Source organism: Desmodus rotundus, chromosome 3 (assembly GCF_022682495.2).
Source record: "Desmodus rotundus isolate HL8 chromosome 3, HLdesRot8A.1, whole genome shotgun sequence".
NCBI lineage: Eukaryota > Metazoa > Chordata > Mammalia > Chiroptera > Phyllostomidae > Desmodus > Desmodus rotundus.
Genome location: NC_071389.1, coordinates 21,995,990 through 22,008,271, shown reverse-complemented (window position 1 = coordinate 22,008,271; position 12,282 = coordinate 21,995,990). Strand labels below are relative to the sequence as shown.

Genomic DNA, 12,282 nt, shown 5'->3' with positions numbered 1-12,282 from the left:
GTGAGTAGCCACATCCCAGGCCCACTGCTTCTTTAGTTAAAGGCTTATCTTTGCTTTCCGTAAGCCCTGTCCATTGTTTCTGTGAATCAAGGTTGATGCCTCTTCAAATGCCTCTCCCAAGGGTGATCACTCTCAAGAGAGTTAAGAGCTCATTAACTATGCTGTAATCCCATACTTACCTTGCTTGGTTTTCTCCCACCTTTGTTTCTTAGGTTCTCTCCTTAATTCCAAATGCATAAAAAAAAAAAAAGCTGAAATTGTCACTTCTTGGAAGCATTTATCTTATAGTCTGTTGAGATCTTGTTTCCAGGTGTATCCTTTGTTTGACTCAAACTCATAAAAATTCTTTATGGGTTGGACCTTTCTTCTGTCAACAGAGCAGATGGGGGCGGGGTGTTGGGGTGAGGATGAGAGAGAAGCTCAGGGACTGGGTGGTGGTGGCAGGGATGGCTCAGGTGGGGGACGAGGCCTGGGGCAGAAAGGTCCTTGTTGCTCTGTGATAGGGTTTAGTCACTGGGCTCCTAGTGCCCCAGGGTCCAGCAGGGTCGTGCCTTCAGCCCTAGCAGGACTTTTGGGGCAGAAAGTGGGGTGGGCTCAGCTCAGACCTCAGAACTTCAGGATCAGTCTGAGCTGAGTCTTCCGGTTCCACAAAGCTGACAACTGCACCCACTTGGTTCTGACCCCTGAGGTCGTGAGAACAGAGGTCCCTCGAGGAGACTTCTTGTCACGTCCCATTGCAGCCTCTGCTCCCAGAGCCCCTTTCCTGTGGCTGGGCCCAGGGTCTCCCAAAGCCTTTTGGATCCAGCTACTGGGAAGGAGGGAGGAGCAGGTGGGGGTGTCAAGGCTGCCCGGACCTTGCTCTTCTGCTTCTTCAGGTGCTCTGAAAGTCAGGGTTTGAATGACCTAGTCCCTTCCCAGGGAAAGAAGGATCAGCCAAGAGAGCAATCCCCATAACCTGGCCATTGCCCCTGGAAAACATCCCTAGAACTGCACCTCTCCCTCTGTTCCCACTGCCCTGACCCTGCTCAGGGCACCTTCTCAGCAGCCTCCCAATAGGGTGGAGGCTGGAGGTCTTCCAGCCTCCAGCTCCACCCCTTCCAGCCCAGCCTCCACTCTTCCCTGACCAGAACACTGCCCTGCTAAACCTTCTGTGGCTCCCTGTTGCCTCCGGGCCTCGGCCACTTCTCCAGCCTCATCCCTCTGCCCTTTTACTTGGTGATCCAGCCAGACTTTACTGTGGATCTCTGGGCTCTCGTCTGCGTCCATGCTCTTCCCTCTGCCTGGAGCACCCTCATATGCAGAGCCCTACAAGTTCTCCAGGCCTTTGCTTTGGTTGCCTACCCTCAGCAGCCCCCTGCCTGTCCTGTGCTGGGTTAGGTGTTCCTTTGTGCTCTCAGGGGCTCAGGTACTGCCCCTGGATACACTGAAAAACTTTTCCTTGTGTTAAGAAACGGACTATTTACCATCTTAACCATTTAAGAGCGTGAATTACGTTCACATTGCCCTGCGGCAGACCTCTGCCACTTGCACGACTGGGCAAGTCCAGCTCTGCACCCCACTGAGCAGCTCCCCGCTCCCCCTCCCCCAGCCTGGTGCAGTGTTTACTTCTGTTTACCCCCCTCCCCCCACTCCATCAGAGGGCGAGCCCCTTGAGGGTAGGCAGGGTCTTTTTTTTTTTTTTTAAAGATTTTATTTATTTACTTTTAGATAGACAGGAAGGGAGTGAGAAAGAGAGGGGGAGAAACATGTGAGAGCTACTTCGATAGGTTGCCTCTCCCACGCCCCAACTGGGGACCTGGTCTGCAACCCAGACATGTGCCCTGACTGGGAATCGAACCGGTTACCTTTCAATTCACAGGCCAGGGCTCAGTCCACTGAGCTACACTGGCCAGGGCAGGGCAGGGTCTTGTTCACATCTCCAGTCCCTAGCAGGTCACCAGGCCCATGTATGAATTTATTAATTCAACAAATATTTATTGCCCTGGTGCTGTGGCACTGTCCTGGGCACTGAAGAGCAACCAGGGAACAAAAATCTCCGTCCTAGTGGATTTTAGATTCCAGCTGGGGGAGACAGATGAAATAAAATGTGGAAGCTGTTAGATGGTAATAAATGCCATGCGGAATGCACAGTAGGAGGAGAAGGTTGAGGGTGCAGGGGCTGGCAGTTTCTGTTTCAAATAGAAGGGAGGAGACATTCTCAGCAAGAGGCTGACAGCTGACGTCCCTTTGATGAAAGCCCTGAAGGGAGGGGAGCCCTGTGGCCCTCTGGGGAAAAGAACATTCCAGGCTAAGGGAGCCTGCAGTGCTGAGCCCACAAGCCCACAAGGCAGGAGCCTGCCTGGCGTTTCCTACTTGGGGAACTGCAAGGACGTCAGTGTGGCTGGAGTGAGGTGAGTGAAGAGGAGGAATGAGTTCTGGAAGGGAAAACCCGGGTGTGTGCTGGGGCAGAGCCTGCAGGCTCCTAAAGCCCTGGGTGAGAGGCTTGGGGTGGGGGGCTTGGGGCGCAGGCATGACACAGCCTGACTTCGGGTTTGACAGGATCACCCTGGGTACTGTGCTGCCACAGGCTATGGGGTGGGTGGTGAACAGTGGATGCCCCCCTTGCATATAGGTCTTGCTGCCCCGCTGTGTGGAGTCTGGTCAGCTGACAGCCTCCTGCTACTAATGATGGGGGAACTCAAAAGTTAAAGATTTTAGGCCTTGGTTGGTAAGCTTAAGTGATTAATGCATGCGGAAGGCTGTTATTCCAGGAACTGGAATGCATGCCTTCCAGAAGGTGACAAGCAATTCGGCCATTGTGCCCCAGGGGTCTGCACCCCACACAGATGGCGTCTGAGCCATTGTGTTCCAGGGAGGGAGCACCAGTGATGCAGATAAATGATTGTCGATCAACAAGTAAAGAAGTGCTAGGAAAATCACCTCCAGACTGCAACTCTAATCCAATCAACCCAGACTCCTCACCTACCCTTTCTTCTCCTTATGAAAAGGTCAGCTTGAAATGACATATTGAGACTGTTTATGAAGGTACATAACCCGCTTTCTTCTCAGGTCACCAGCCATCTGAATAGAGTGCCCATAAAGGCTCAATCCTTGTCTCTACTTACTGGTTCTGGTGGTGACAGGCAGCATGAACACCGGCTTTTCCCATCTCATTCACACGCTCAGGTCTGCTTCAGCTGTGCAGGTGGCCAGGCTCTGCTTGGCGTGGCCCCCGGCAATGAGTGAGCCCAACCATTTCCGTTGAATGCAGACTTCTCCAAGAGACCATCTTGGTCCAGACACAGAGCTCCCTGACACAGGTCTTGTTGCTCTGTCTACCTTGTCCCCTTTCCATTCATGGGTCTTAATCCCCAGAACATCCTTTGTGCTCCTAACTCTTCCTTGATGTCTACTTCCCAGGGTTTGCTTCCCAGTAAGGCAGGAGGGAGATTGTGGCAGTAATCCAGGTGAGAGATGATGGGGGAGTCACAGTCAGCCTAGGCTGCAGTAACAGAGTACTACAGACCGAGGGAAAGAGATTCTCACTGTTCTGGAGGCTGGAAGTCTGAGATCAGCGTGCCTGCGTGGTTGGGTTCTTGGTGACTGCCCTCTTCCTGGTTTACACAGGGCTGTCTTCACAATCTGTCCACATGGTGGAGAGAGAAAGATCATCCTTCTCATGTCTGTCTCTTTTTTTTTTAAGATTTTTTTTTTAGCCCTGGCTGGTGTAACTCCATGGATTGAGCACAGGCTAGCCAGTGGGTAGCCAGTTTGATTTCCAGTCAGGGCACATGCCTGGGTTGTGGGCCAGGTCCCCAGGGGGGGCCATGTGAGAGGCAACCACACATTGATGTTTCTCTCCCTCTCTTCCTCCCTCTCTTCCCCTCTCTCTAAAAATAAATAAATAAAATCTTTAAAAAAAATTTTTTATGGGGAAGGGAGGGAGAAAGAGAGGGAGAGAAACATCAGTTGGTCGTCTGTTGCACACCCCCCAAACAGGGACCTGACTCACAACCCAGGCATGTGCCCTGACTGGGAATTGAATTGGTAACCTTTTGGTTCACAGGTAGGAGCTTAATCCACTGAGCCTTACCAGCCAGGGCTCATGCCTATTCTCATATAAGGGCACCGATCCTAGTCATGACAGCTCCACCCTGCATGACCTAATCACCTCCCAAAGGTGCTACCTCCTAATACCAACACATTGAGGGTTAGGATTTCAACATGAATTTTTGGGGAACACAAACGGTTAGTTCATAATGAGTCTTGGACCAAGGTGATGAATACAAAACCACCTGCTGTTTACCTAGGGCTGCACGGTGGCTGTTACATCATGCAGTAGGTGTGGACTTGAAGGGTGTGTATATGAAGTTGAAATCTATCATAGGCACGACTGAAGGAAGCTTGCAAGTGAATTCTCATGCAGTAGGGGAGGAGGAAATAGAGGTGTGTACCCTGAGCAGAGAAGGCTGAGGGGCCATGAGTGCTATCTTGTGGTGACAGTGATGTGTGCTGGGGGCTCTGGGTGATGAATATGAGCCCAACACTTACTGGATGAGCATAGTAAGCTGTGATGCTCAAAATAGCTCTCAGGCCAAAGGCAGGACGTCCAGGGCTGGAACATCCTCCTCCATGGACCTGGCCTGCAGCCTGGAGAAGCAGGGTCAGGCTGGAAGCTCAATCCAGGCTGGGATAGCCAATGATGTTCTCTGATTGCTCTGATCGCTAAGCCACCCTTGGCCAGGCAGCTGAAATGTCCTGGAAGATGCTGGAATGCACGGTGGCAATTAGACAGAGATGGTCTGTCCCTGCGACCTTTGCAACCATCAGTTCAAGCTGGGCCCGAGATACCACAGGGTCTGGGCCGCAGGCAGACTTTCCTAAGCACAACTGAACCTGGATACTTACTGAATATGTTAGCTCTGCACTCATGTTTTACCAACAGTGTCTCCTTTTATTGCTACAATAATCCTAGGTTCTGTCCCCAGTGCTGGCACAGGTATGTCCCCTTTGCCCCTCTGCTCTACGCTTCCCCCTTCTCCACCCTGCTCTGTGCCCTGGGAGGCTGACCGCCTCAGTAGGTGTCTTTATCCTCTGGCTTCTGGTTGCGCTGGATCCCTGGGAGCCACCGGTGTGTGAGCAGGAGATGGGAGAGTGAAGTTGGGGTATTTATTTGGTTGCGACCCACAGCTCCTGTGCGGCAGTCCTGTCCACTGCTACCCTGGTAGCAGCCCCAGGATACTGCAGGTGCCTGTTGTGGGTTTCCTCAAAAATGCCCAGACCTTCTAAAACAGCCCCCATCCCGGAAAGTCTTTCAAGTTATTTGGTTTGAACGCACCACCTGTTTCCTGCCAGGACCCTGATTGATGAGGCCCCCATTGTAGTGGTGACAAGACTAAGGTTCTGAGAGCTTGTCGAGCTGTAGCATGGTGAAGCTGTGATCATGATGTTGTTGTGCTATGATTCAGACCTGGGGGGGGGCGGTCTGCCCAACCCTGGGCCCTTGAACTTGGCTGGCATATTCATCTCACGGACGGCCACACTTGAGAGCGAAGGTGAACCGCAGCCTGTTCCCTCTGCATGGTGACCCGACCTCTCCCTGCCTGCACCGGCTCTTGGCAGACTGCCTCCTGGATTTCTGGCTCCTGGCCCTGGCCTTAATAGTCACTGAACGTCCCTCCCGGTCAGTACGGACTTTGCACCTCTTTTTCTTCGTATTCAGGTCTGGACATGGATGTTGGTGTCCCCTAAATTTCAGGGCATCACGCAGCACTGGGGGTGGGGCTGTGAGCCGCCCCAGAGGGCTGTTAATGCAGATGAGTGTGCTTCCGGCTCTCCCAGGCTTTCTGGGCTCCGCTCCTACTCCCCATGCAGTCCCAGCATCCTGCCAGGGGCCGGCAAGGAAAAAACACTCAGGAAAAATGAAAAGAGCTGAATAATGCTTGGGTGAGGCTGGGACTACATGCTTTCAGAGGAGACAGCTGGCCTGTTGGGAGAGTGTCCAAGGAGCTGGAGTATGACTAACAGGGGTTTTGTGTACACAAGGTGGGAATGCGGTTGTGATGATAGTGACTGGGTTACACAGGAGCAGCGACTGTGATTTGTCTGTAATGAGAAGGCAGTGATTGTGCGTGTGCCAGGACGGTCTCCCTCCTAAAGTCTAGAAGCCTGGTTGTAGTGGGAGCATGGCGCCCTCTTGTGCCCACATGTCTAATCACAGTAGGTTCCACCCCAGCTCCCACTTGTCAACCCCAGCCCTGGCCTACCTCTATCCCATGCCCTGGCTTCCCCCCAGCTCAGAGGGCCACCTTTCCTGCCCTCAGGGTCTTCTGGGAGGGAGTTTGGGAGAACAGAGGATGGAGCCAACCTGTATAAAACACAGCCTTTATTGATTTTAAGGAAACTGCTGCGGGGATGTTCCCATCAGGACATCCACCCGAGCCCCACAGAGCAGGCTCTGAAAGGCTGGCGCCAGACTGAGCACATTTGTGGAGAAAGATGGGAGCAAAGCTTCCCGAGGCTGAGAGAGTGGAGTCTAGGGGAGGGGACTTTCTCTGAGAGCAGTGGTGACTCAGAGGATCCCTGGGTGGCTCGAGGAGGGGTTGGTGTCACCAGAGCCTCTTCCTCAATCAGTTTTCAGGACTCCAGACCTCCTGCTGCTGGGAGAATTCTTCCTCTGCACTGCAGGGATCTGGGTGCGTCTTCTGAGGGAAGGAAAATTCTTTTTGGTCTGGTGCATCCAGCCCAGGGCAAGCCTCTCCCTTCTTGTGGCCTCCAGACCACTGCACCTGCCATTCTCTCTTCTTGGAAGCACTTCTCACCCCTCAAACATTACCACCTCAGGGAAGCCTGGCCTGATCACCCCCTCCTGGGTTAGGTGGAAGCCCTGCTATGAGTGCCCTAAGCATCCCCTTGGGCAGTAGTTAATGTGCTTGTTTCAAGCGCATTCAATGTCTGTCTCCCCCCGAGGGTGGGCACTGGGCCTGTGGTGTGACCTATACCCAGGAATTCAGCACAGTGCCCAGCACTCAAAAAGTATCTGCCTACAACAAAATTGGATAGCTTGGTGAATTCAGAGTGGGGGCACCCAGCACCTGTTGGACCCCTCCACAGGTGTGGTACCTCCTGACCTGTCCCCATTGGCAGACCTGGTATTGCTTCCCAGCCTGTGGTCAGATGGGGGTCAGGGCGGGTGCCGAAGCATGCAGCTTGTCACCGTGGGGGTCTGGGACCAACTCCCCAGCCTCCACCAGCTTCCCGTGGCAACGGCAGGTGGAGGCCCGGCTGGCTGAGGATCTGGGGTTGCGGCCGCCCGGGGGCCTGTTCTTGCGCATGCCTCTGAGGACCCTGTGGAAGATCAGGTAGCAGATCTCGCTGATGGTGAGCACGATGCAGATGGCAGAGGCGCTCACCATGAAGTAGGTGAAGACCTTCTTCTCCGTGGGCCGGGCAATGTAGCAGTCCACGATATTGGGGCAGGGCACCACGGAGCACTGCACCAGGCGCGGTATGCTGAAGCCATACCAGAGAGTGTGCAGCACGTAGAGGAAGAGGAATTCGATGGTGAGCTTGAAGATGAGGCTGAGCAGGTAGGTCCACCACAGCCCGCCGTGCTTCTTGCCTGCATTGTCATACAGCTTGGTGCAGTGGTCCCCATGCTTCTGGCGGTGCCGCCGCTCCCGCTCCTCACGGTAGGCCACGTGCAGGATGACCAGCAGCGAGGGGCACGTGACAAAGATGAGCTGCAGGGCCCAGAGGCGGATGTTGGAGATGGGGAAGAAGTGGTCATAGCAGACGTTGGAGCAGCCCGGCTGCTTGGTGTTGCAGTCGAAGTCCTTCTGTTCATCCCCCCACACGCGCTCTGCAGCCACCACATACACCAGCACGCGGAAGACGAACACCACCGACAGCCAGATGCGCCCGAATGCCGTGGAGTACTTGTTCACGCCACTCAGCAGGTTCTGGAGTGTCTTCCAGTCCATGGTGCCGGGTGGGGGCGCCGGGGGCTGTGCACGACTGATGGAATAACAGGAAAAACCATGTCAACGAATAGGTGACATTTATCAAGCTTTTACTATGTACAGGGCACGGTTCTAAGCTTTTCATGTGGGTAGACTCATTAGATCATTGCAAAGGCCCTATGAGATCAGAAATATTTTCCTTCCTAAAGTACAGAAAAATAGGCAGAGAGGGTAAGCAGCCTTCCCAAAGTCGCAGGGCCAGTATACCAGGAGCAAGGGAATGTGCACTTGCTGATAATGACAGTTACCATTTATTATTTACTAGGAGCCAAGCACAGAGCTAAACACTGTGCGCAGGATTTCATTTAATCCTTATAATGACCCCAGGAGGTAGATACTACTATGCTCCTCATTTACAGTTGAGATAAGGGTTGCAAAACACTTAGTACATAGTAAGTGCTCAGTACACGCTGGCCCCTTGTGAAATGCAGAGAGGTCAAGTCACTGATTTAAAACCAGAGTTGGATGCCCTGGCCAAGTTGCTCAGTTAGTCAGAGCATTGTCCTGATACACCGAGGTTGTGGGTTCGATCCCCGGTCAGGGAACGTACACACACACAAGAATCAACCAGTGAATTCATAAATACGTGTAACAACAAATTGATGTTTCTCTCTCTCTCTCTCAAATCATTAAATAAAAAAAAATTAAAAGAAACCTAGAGTTGGATTCAAGGCTGGACTGTGGGTGTCAAGGCTGTGCTGTCCACCACCTTCTCGCCCCTCCTCTGCTGGAGGCCTGCCTCAGTCCAGCTTCTTGTAACTTACCTTGCTGATGCCTCGCTACCGTCCTGTGAGGCTGGGGTTGACTCTTATTCTCCAGAGAGGACACAGAGGCTGGGGGAGGGGAAACAACCTCCCTAAGACCTCACAGTAGCAGGTGGTGAAGGTGGGAGCCCATTTCATGTTGGGGGGTGCGTGAAGGTGGGTAATGGTCTGGCTCTGGGGGAATACCAGATCCAGAGAAAGAGCTAGGTACAGCTCCCTGCTCCCTGTGCCAGGCCCCGGGGGAGCCCAGCCACCCTGGCCATGCTGGATGCCAGGGCTTTGTGGTGCGGAAATATGCTTCGTTCACGCCTCCCGATCACACGTCTTCCTCAGTCCTGGAGTGACTCAGAGGGTGCGGATAGGTGGGTCTGCCGGAGAGTACCTTGAGTCTGTGTGCTGCCATGGGTGTGACGGCATGTGGCCCTGTGTGTGTGTGTGTGTGTGCATGGGTCTGCACACACATGGGAGAGCTCCTGGATCTGGGTCTGTGACTCTGAACATGTCTGGTGTCTGCCGGTCCACTCCCTGCCCAGCCGCTTCTCACCCCTCCACTGCCACCAGCCTGGTCCAAGCCACCATCAAGTCTTGCTGGTGTAATTGCCACGGATTCCTCACTGGCTTTCACTGTGGCTCCTGCACCCCAAGAGCCCATGAAATTGGACCCTGTCACTCCCTTGTTTAAAACTCTCTACTAGCTTCTCATTACACTTAGAAGGGCCCCCAGAGTATACATTCTCACCCTTCTCGCCTACACTGTCACCCTGCCTCTCTCCGCTCCAGCCATCCTGGGGACCTCGAGAGCTTTGTACTTTTTCCTGGTGCCTGGAATGCTCTCCCTCCAGAACCTTGCGTGGCTGGATCCTTCCCATCACGGAGGCCTCTGCTCAGGCATCTCCTTAGAGCAGCGATTTTCAACCTTTCCATCTCACAGCACATGTAAACTAATTCCTGCAATTCTGCGGCACACCAAAATATACATTGTATTTTTTTGCCAGTTCAACAAAAAAGTAGGTATAATTTTGATTCATTCACACCAGACAGCTAGTGTTGTGTTGGCTGTTGTCATTTCTTATTTGACAATCTGAGGGAAGAGAGGTCAGTGCCCCTGACTAACTAGCCAGGGATTGCATGTGTTAAAAATTCTTGTGGCACACCGCTCGAAATCGCTGCCTTAGAGGCCTCCCCAGGTAACCCCGAGTCTGGGAGCCCATTCCCTCCCAGTCACCCTGCTCCTACCCGCTTCCTTTTCTTTACAGCATTTACTCACCACTCGAAGTGAAAGTATTTACATTAAAAGAATTATTTATTGTATTGTCTCCTGCACTAGAAAGGCAGCTCTGTCTAGCTCATGGCTTCATTAGCGCCTAGTGCTTGGCATATAGTAGATACTCAGTACGAGTTGAACAAACAAACAAATGACTGCTGAATTGTTAGGGAGGCCGCTTGGAGGGAGGGGCTGGGCGGTGCTGGCAGGAGCCCTGAGGGGCAGTCTGGACCGGGTGTCTTGGGGGAAAGACCTCCCTTCGCAGGAGAGAAGGCGCAGTTCCCTCTGCACTTCTGCCCCCACTGACGCGTCTTCTCTGGGAATCTCGGACAGGATGGGGTGACTGCGGAAGACCCCATCCCGGGACACCCTCCTAGTCTCGCCTTCTCTGCTCCTTCCAACACCTGGCCTCCGGGGAGGGGCAGTGGGATGTGCGTGGGGTGTGGAGTCCCATCTGGACTCAAGCCTCAGCTCTGCAGCTTACTGCAGGGTGACTTCCAAGAATTCCCAAACCTCCTTGACTCCACATCCGCATCTCTAAAGGGAAACAAGTCCTGCTTTCTTGGGCTGTTGAAGCACAAAACCAATTCCTCCCCAGCCCACCGCTCACCTGGTGGAAGTTGGAGAAAACTGAGGCGGAGGTTGGAGCCCTGTGTGCCAGCCCTGGGAGGAGAGGGCGGCTGCCACGTGCTTCCACTTGACCCCCTGCCCAGGGCAGCCCGCCCAGGGTGGCCCACGCGGCGCAGCCCCCACACTCCGCCGCCCGCTCCGCACCCCCTCCCCCCCCCCCGCCCCCCGTCCCGTCTGCCCAGTCCTGCCTGACACACCCCACGGACGGACTCACCCGCAAAGAATTTCCCTCCGAGCCCTGGCCCGGGACTGGTGGAGCCGGTTCTGGTTCCCCACCGCCCGCGGCTCCCCAATACCAGCTCCCAGCCACCCGCTTTTCCCCAGCGCCTGGACGGAGCAGCGCCCAGTGTGTGCCCACTCTGTCACGCCCGCGCCCCCCACCACCCCGAGGACAGAATTACGGTTGAACATTGTGAACAAGCGCCAACCCGCGCAGCCGAAAATCCGCGTATAACCGAAGTTGGTCCTTCACTTTCGCGGATTTCCAACAAAATCTAAAATACTACACTTCTTCCCTTTGGCGACCCGCCTCCCACATTTTTTTCTGTCATTTCAGGCAGCTCGGGAGCCTGCAGGTATAGGTAGGAAGGGTGTCTGGGAACCTCGCAGCAGCTGGAGCCCCCACTCCCGCCCGGAATCGAGGGGCGCGAAGGCAGCGGAGAGGACGGGGTGCGGAGGTCCCTCCATCACCCCGCTTCCCCGCGCCCCCATCCTCAGCCTGGCGGGGCGGGCAGGATCAGGCCGCCGCGGGTCGCGCAGGGCGCTCAGCGTCCTGGGGGCGCTGCTCACACTCGGCACCTACCTGCAGCAGCGCGGCCAGCGCAGGGCCGGGACCCCACGTCGTCGAGCCCCGCAGCAGAGGCTCCGCAGTGGCGACGAGGCGCTGGAGGAGGCAGGCACACCCTAGGACGGTGGAGGAGGGAGGGTCGGGGGAGGAGCCCAGCGCCTGCCGGGCTGAGAGGGTCAGGTTCTAGCCCCCTCGCGGCCGCGAGTTCCGGGGCAACCTGGGCAGGAGGGAGCCTCGGCCTTTTCTTGTGAGCGGGGGCATCGGCGGCCATGGGCAGGGCTGTTGCAAAGTCTCCAATGAGATTAGGGGCGTGAAGCACTATAAACTGTCCAGTGCTGTGGCTCGGGGACGGGCTGCAATCAGGGCTCACCCACGCGCGTTACCACGGAGACTGCCCCGCGCCCTGCAGGTCACCGTCCTCGCCCGGCCTGGACCCCGCGTGGGGGCACCCGTGGGGACCTGCCTTGCCAGCACGACGGGTCCTCCACGGCCTGCTGCCTCAGGCGGTGTCCCGCTCCGAGGCAGCACGTGCACTTCGGAGAACCCCGGCGGGAAGGGGCGAAGCGAATCCTGTCGTTGCCTGGAGTTCCGACGGCGGGCAGATCCTGCGGGAGGAGGGTGGGGTGGGTGGGTGCCCCTGCCGAGGGAGGCAGGCCTGCAGCTGGCTGGGCTCTGCGGACTGGGTCGCTTTGTCTCGTTTACTAGCGTGCCCTAATTAGGGAACCGAGAGCCCCTGGTGCCCCAGCCTTGTCGGAGGAAACCCTAGGGTCCCTGGTCTCCCCGAGGAGTCCCGGGACCTTAGTCACCTAGGGCTTCAGCCCTCGCAGGCTCCACAGT

General features: G+C 55.3%; 1 protein-coding gene across 5 annotated transcripts; it reads right to left on the bottom strand.

The window, feature by feature from the left end:
- Positions 1-6,349: 6,349 nt before the first annotated feature.
- On the bottom strand, positions 6,350-12,042 carry GJB3 (gap junction protein beta 3). 5 transcript variants are annotated; one of them, XM_071220873.1, is made up of 3 exons: positions 11,909-12,042; positions 11,461-11,561; positions 6,350-7,995 (listed from the first exon to the last, which is right to left on the bottom strand). In XM_071220873.1, the coding sequence occupies exon 3, from the start codon at positions 7,959-7,961 to the stop codon at positions 7,152-7,154; it is 810 nt and encodes a 269-aa protein (XP_071076974.1). In that variant the 5' UTR covers positions 7,962-7,995; positions 11,461-11,561; positions 11,909-12,042; the 3' UTR covers positions 6,350-7,151. The 5 variants fall into 5 exon arrangements, with proteins under 5 accessions (XP_071076974.1, XP_053777759.1, XP_053777756.1 ...); XM_053921784.2 differs by having other exon boundaries at positions 6,350-6,683; positions 7,128-7,995; positions 11,461-11,992; XM_053921781.1 differs by having other exon boundaries at positions 11,461-11,991.
- Between the last annotated feature and the right edge of the window lie 240 nt (positions 12,043-12,282).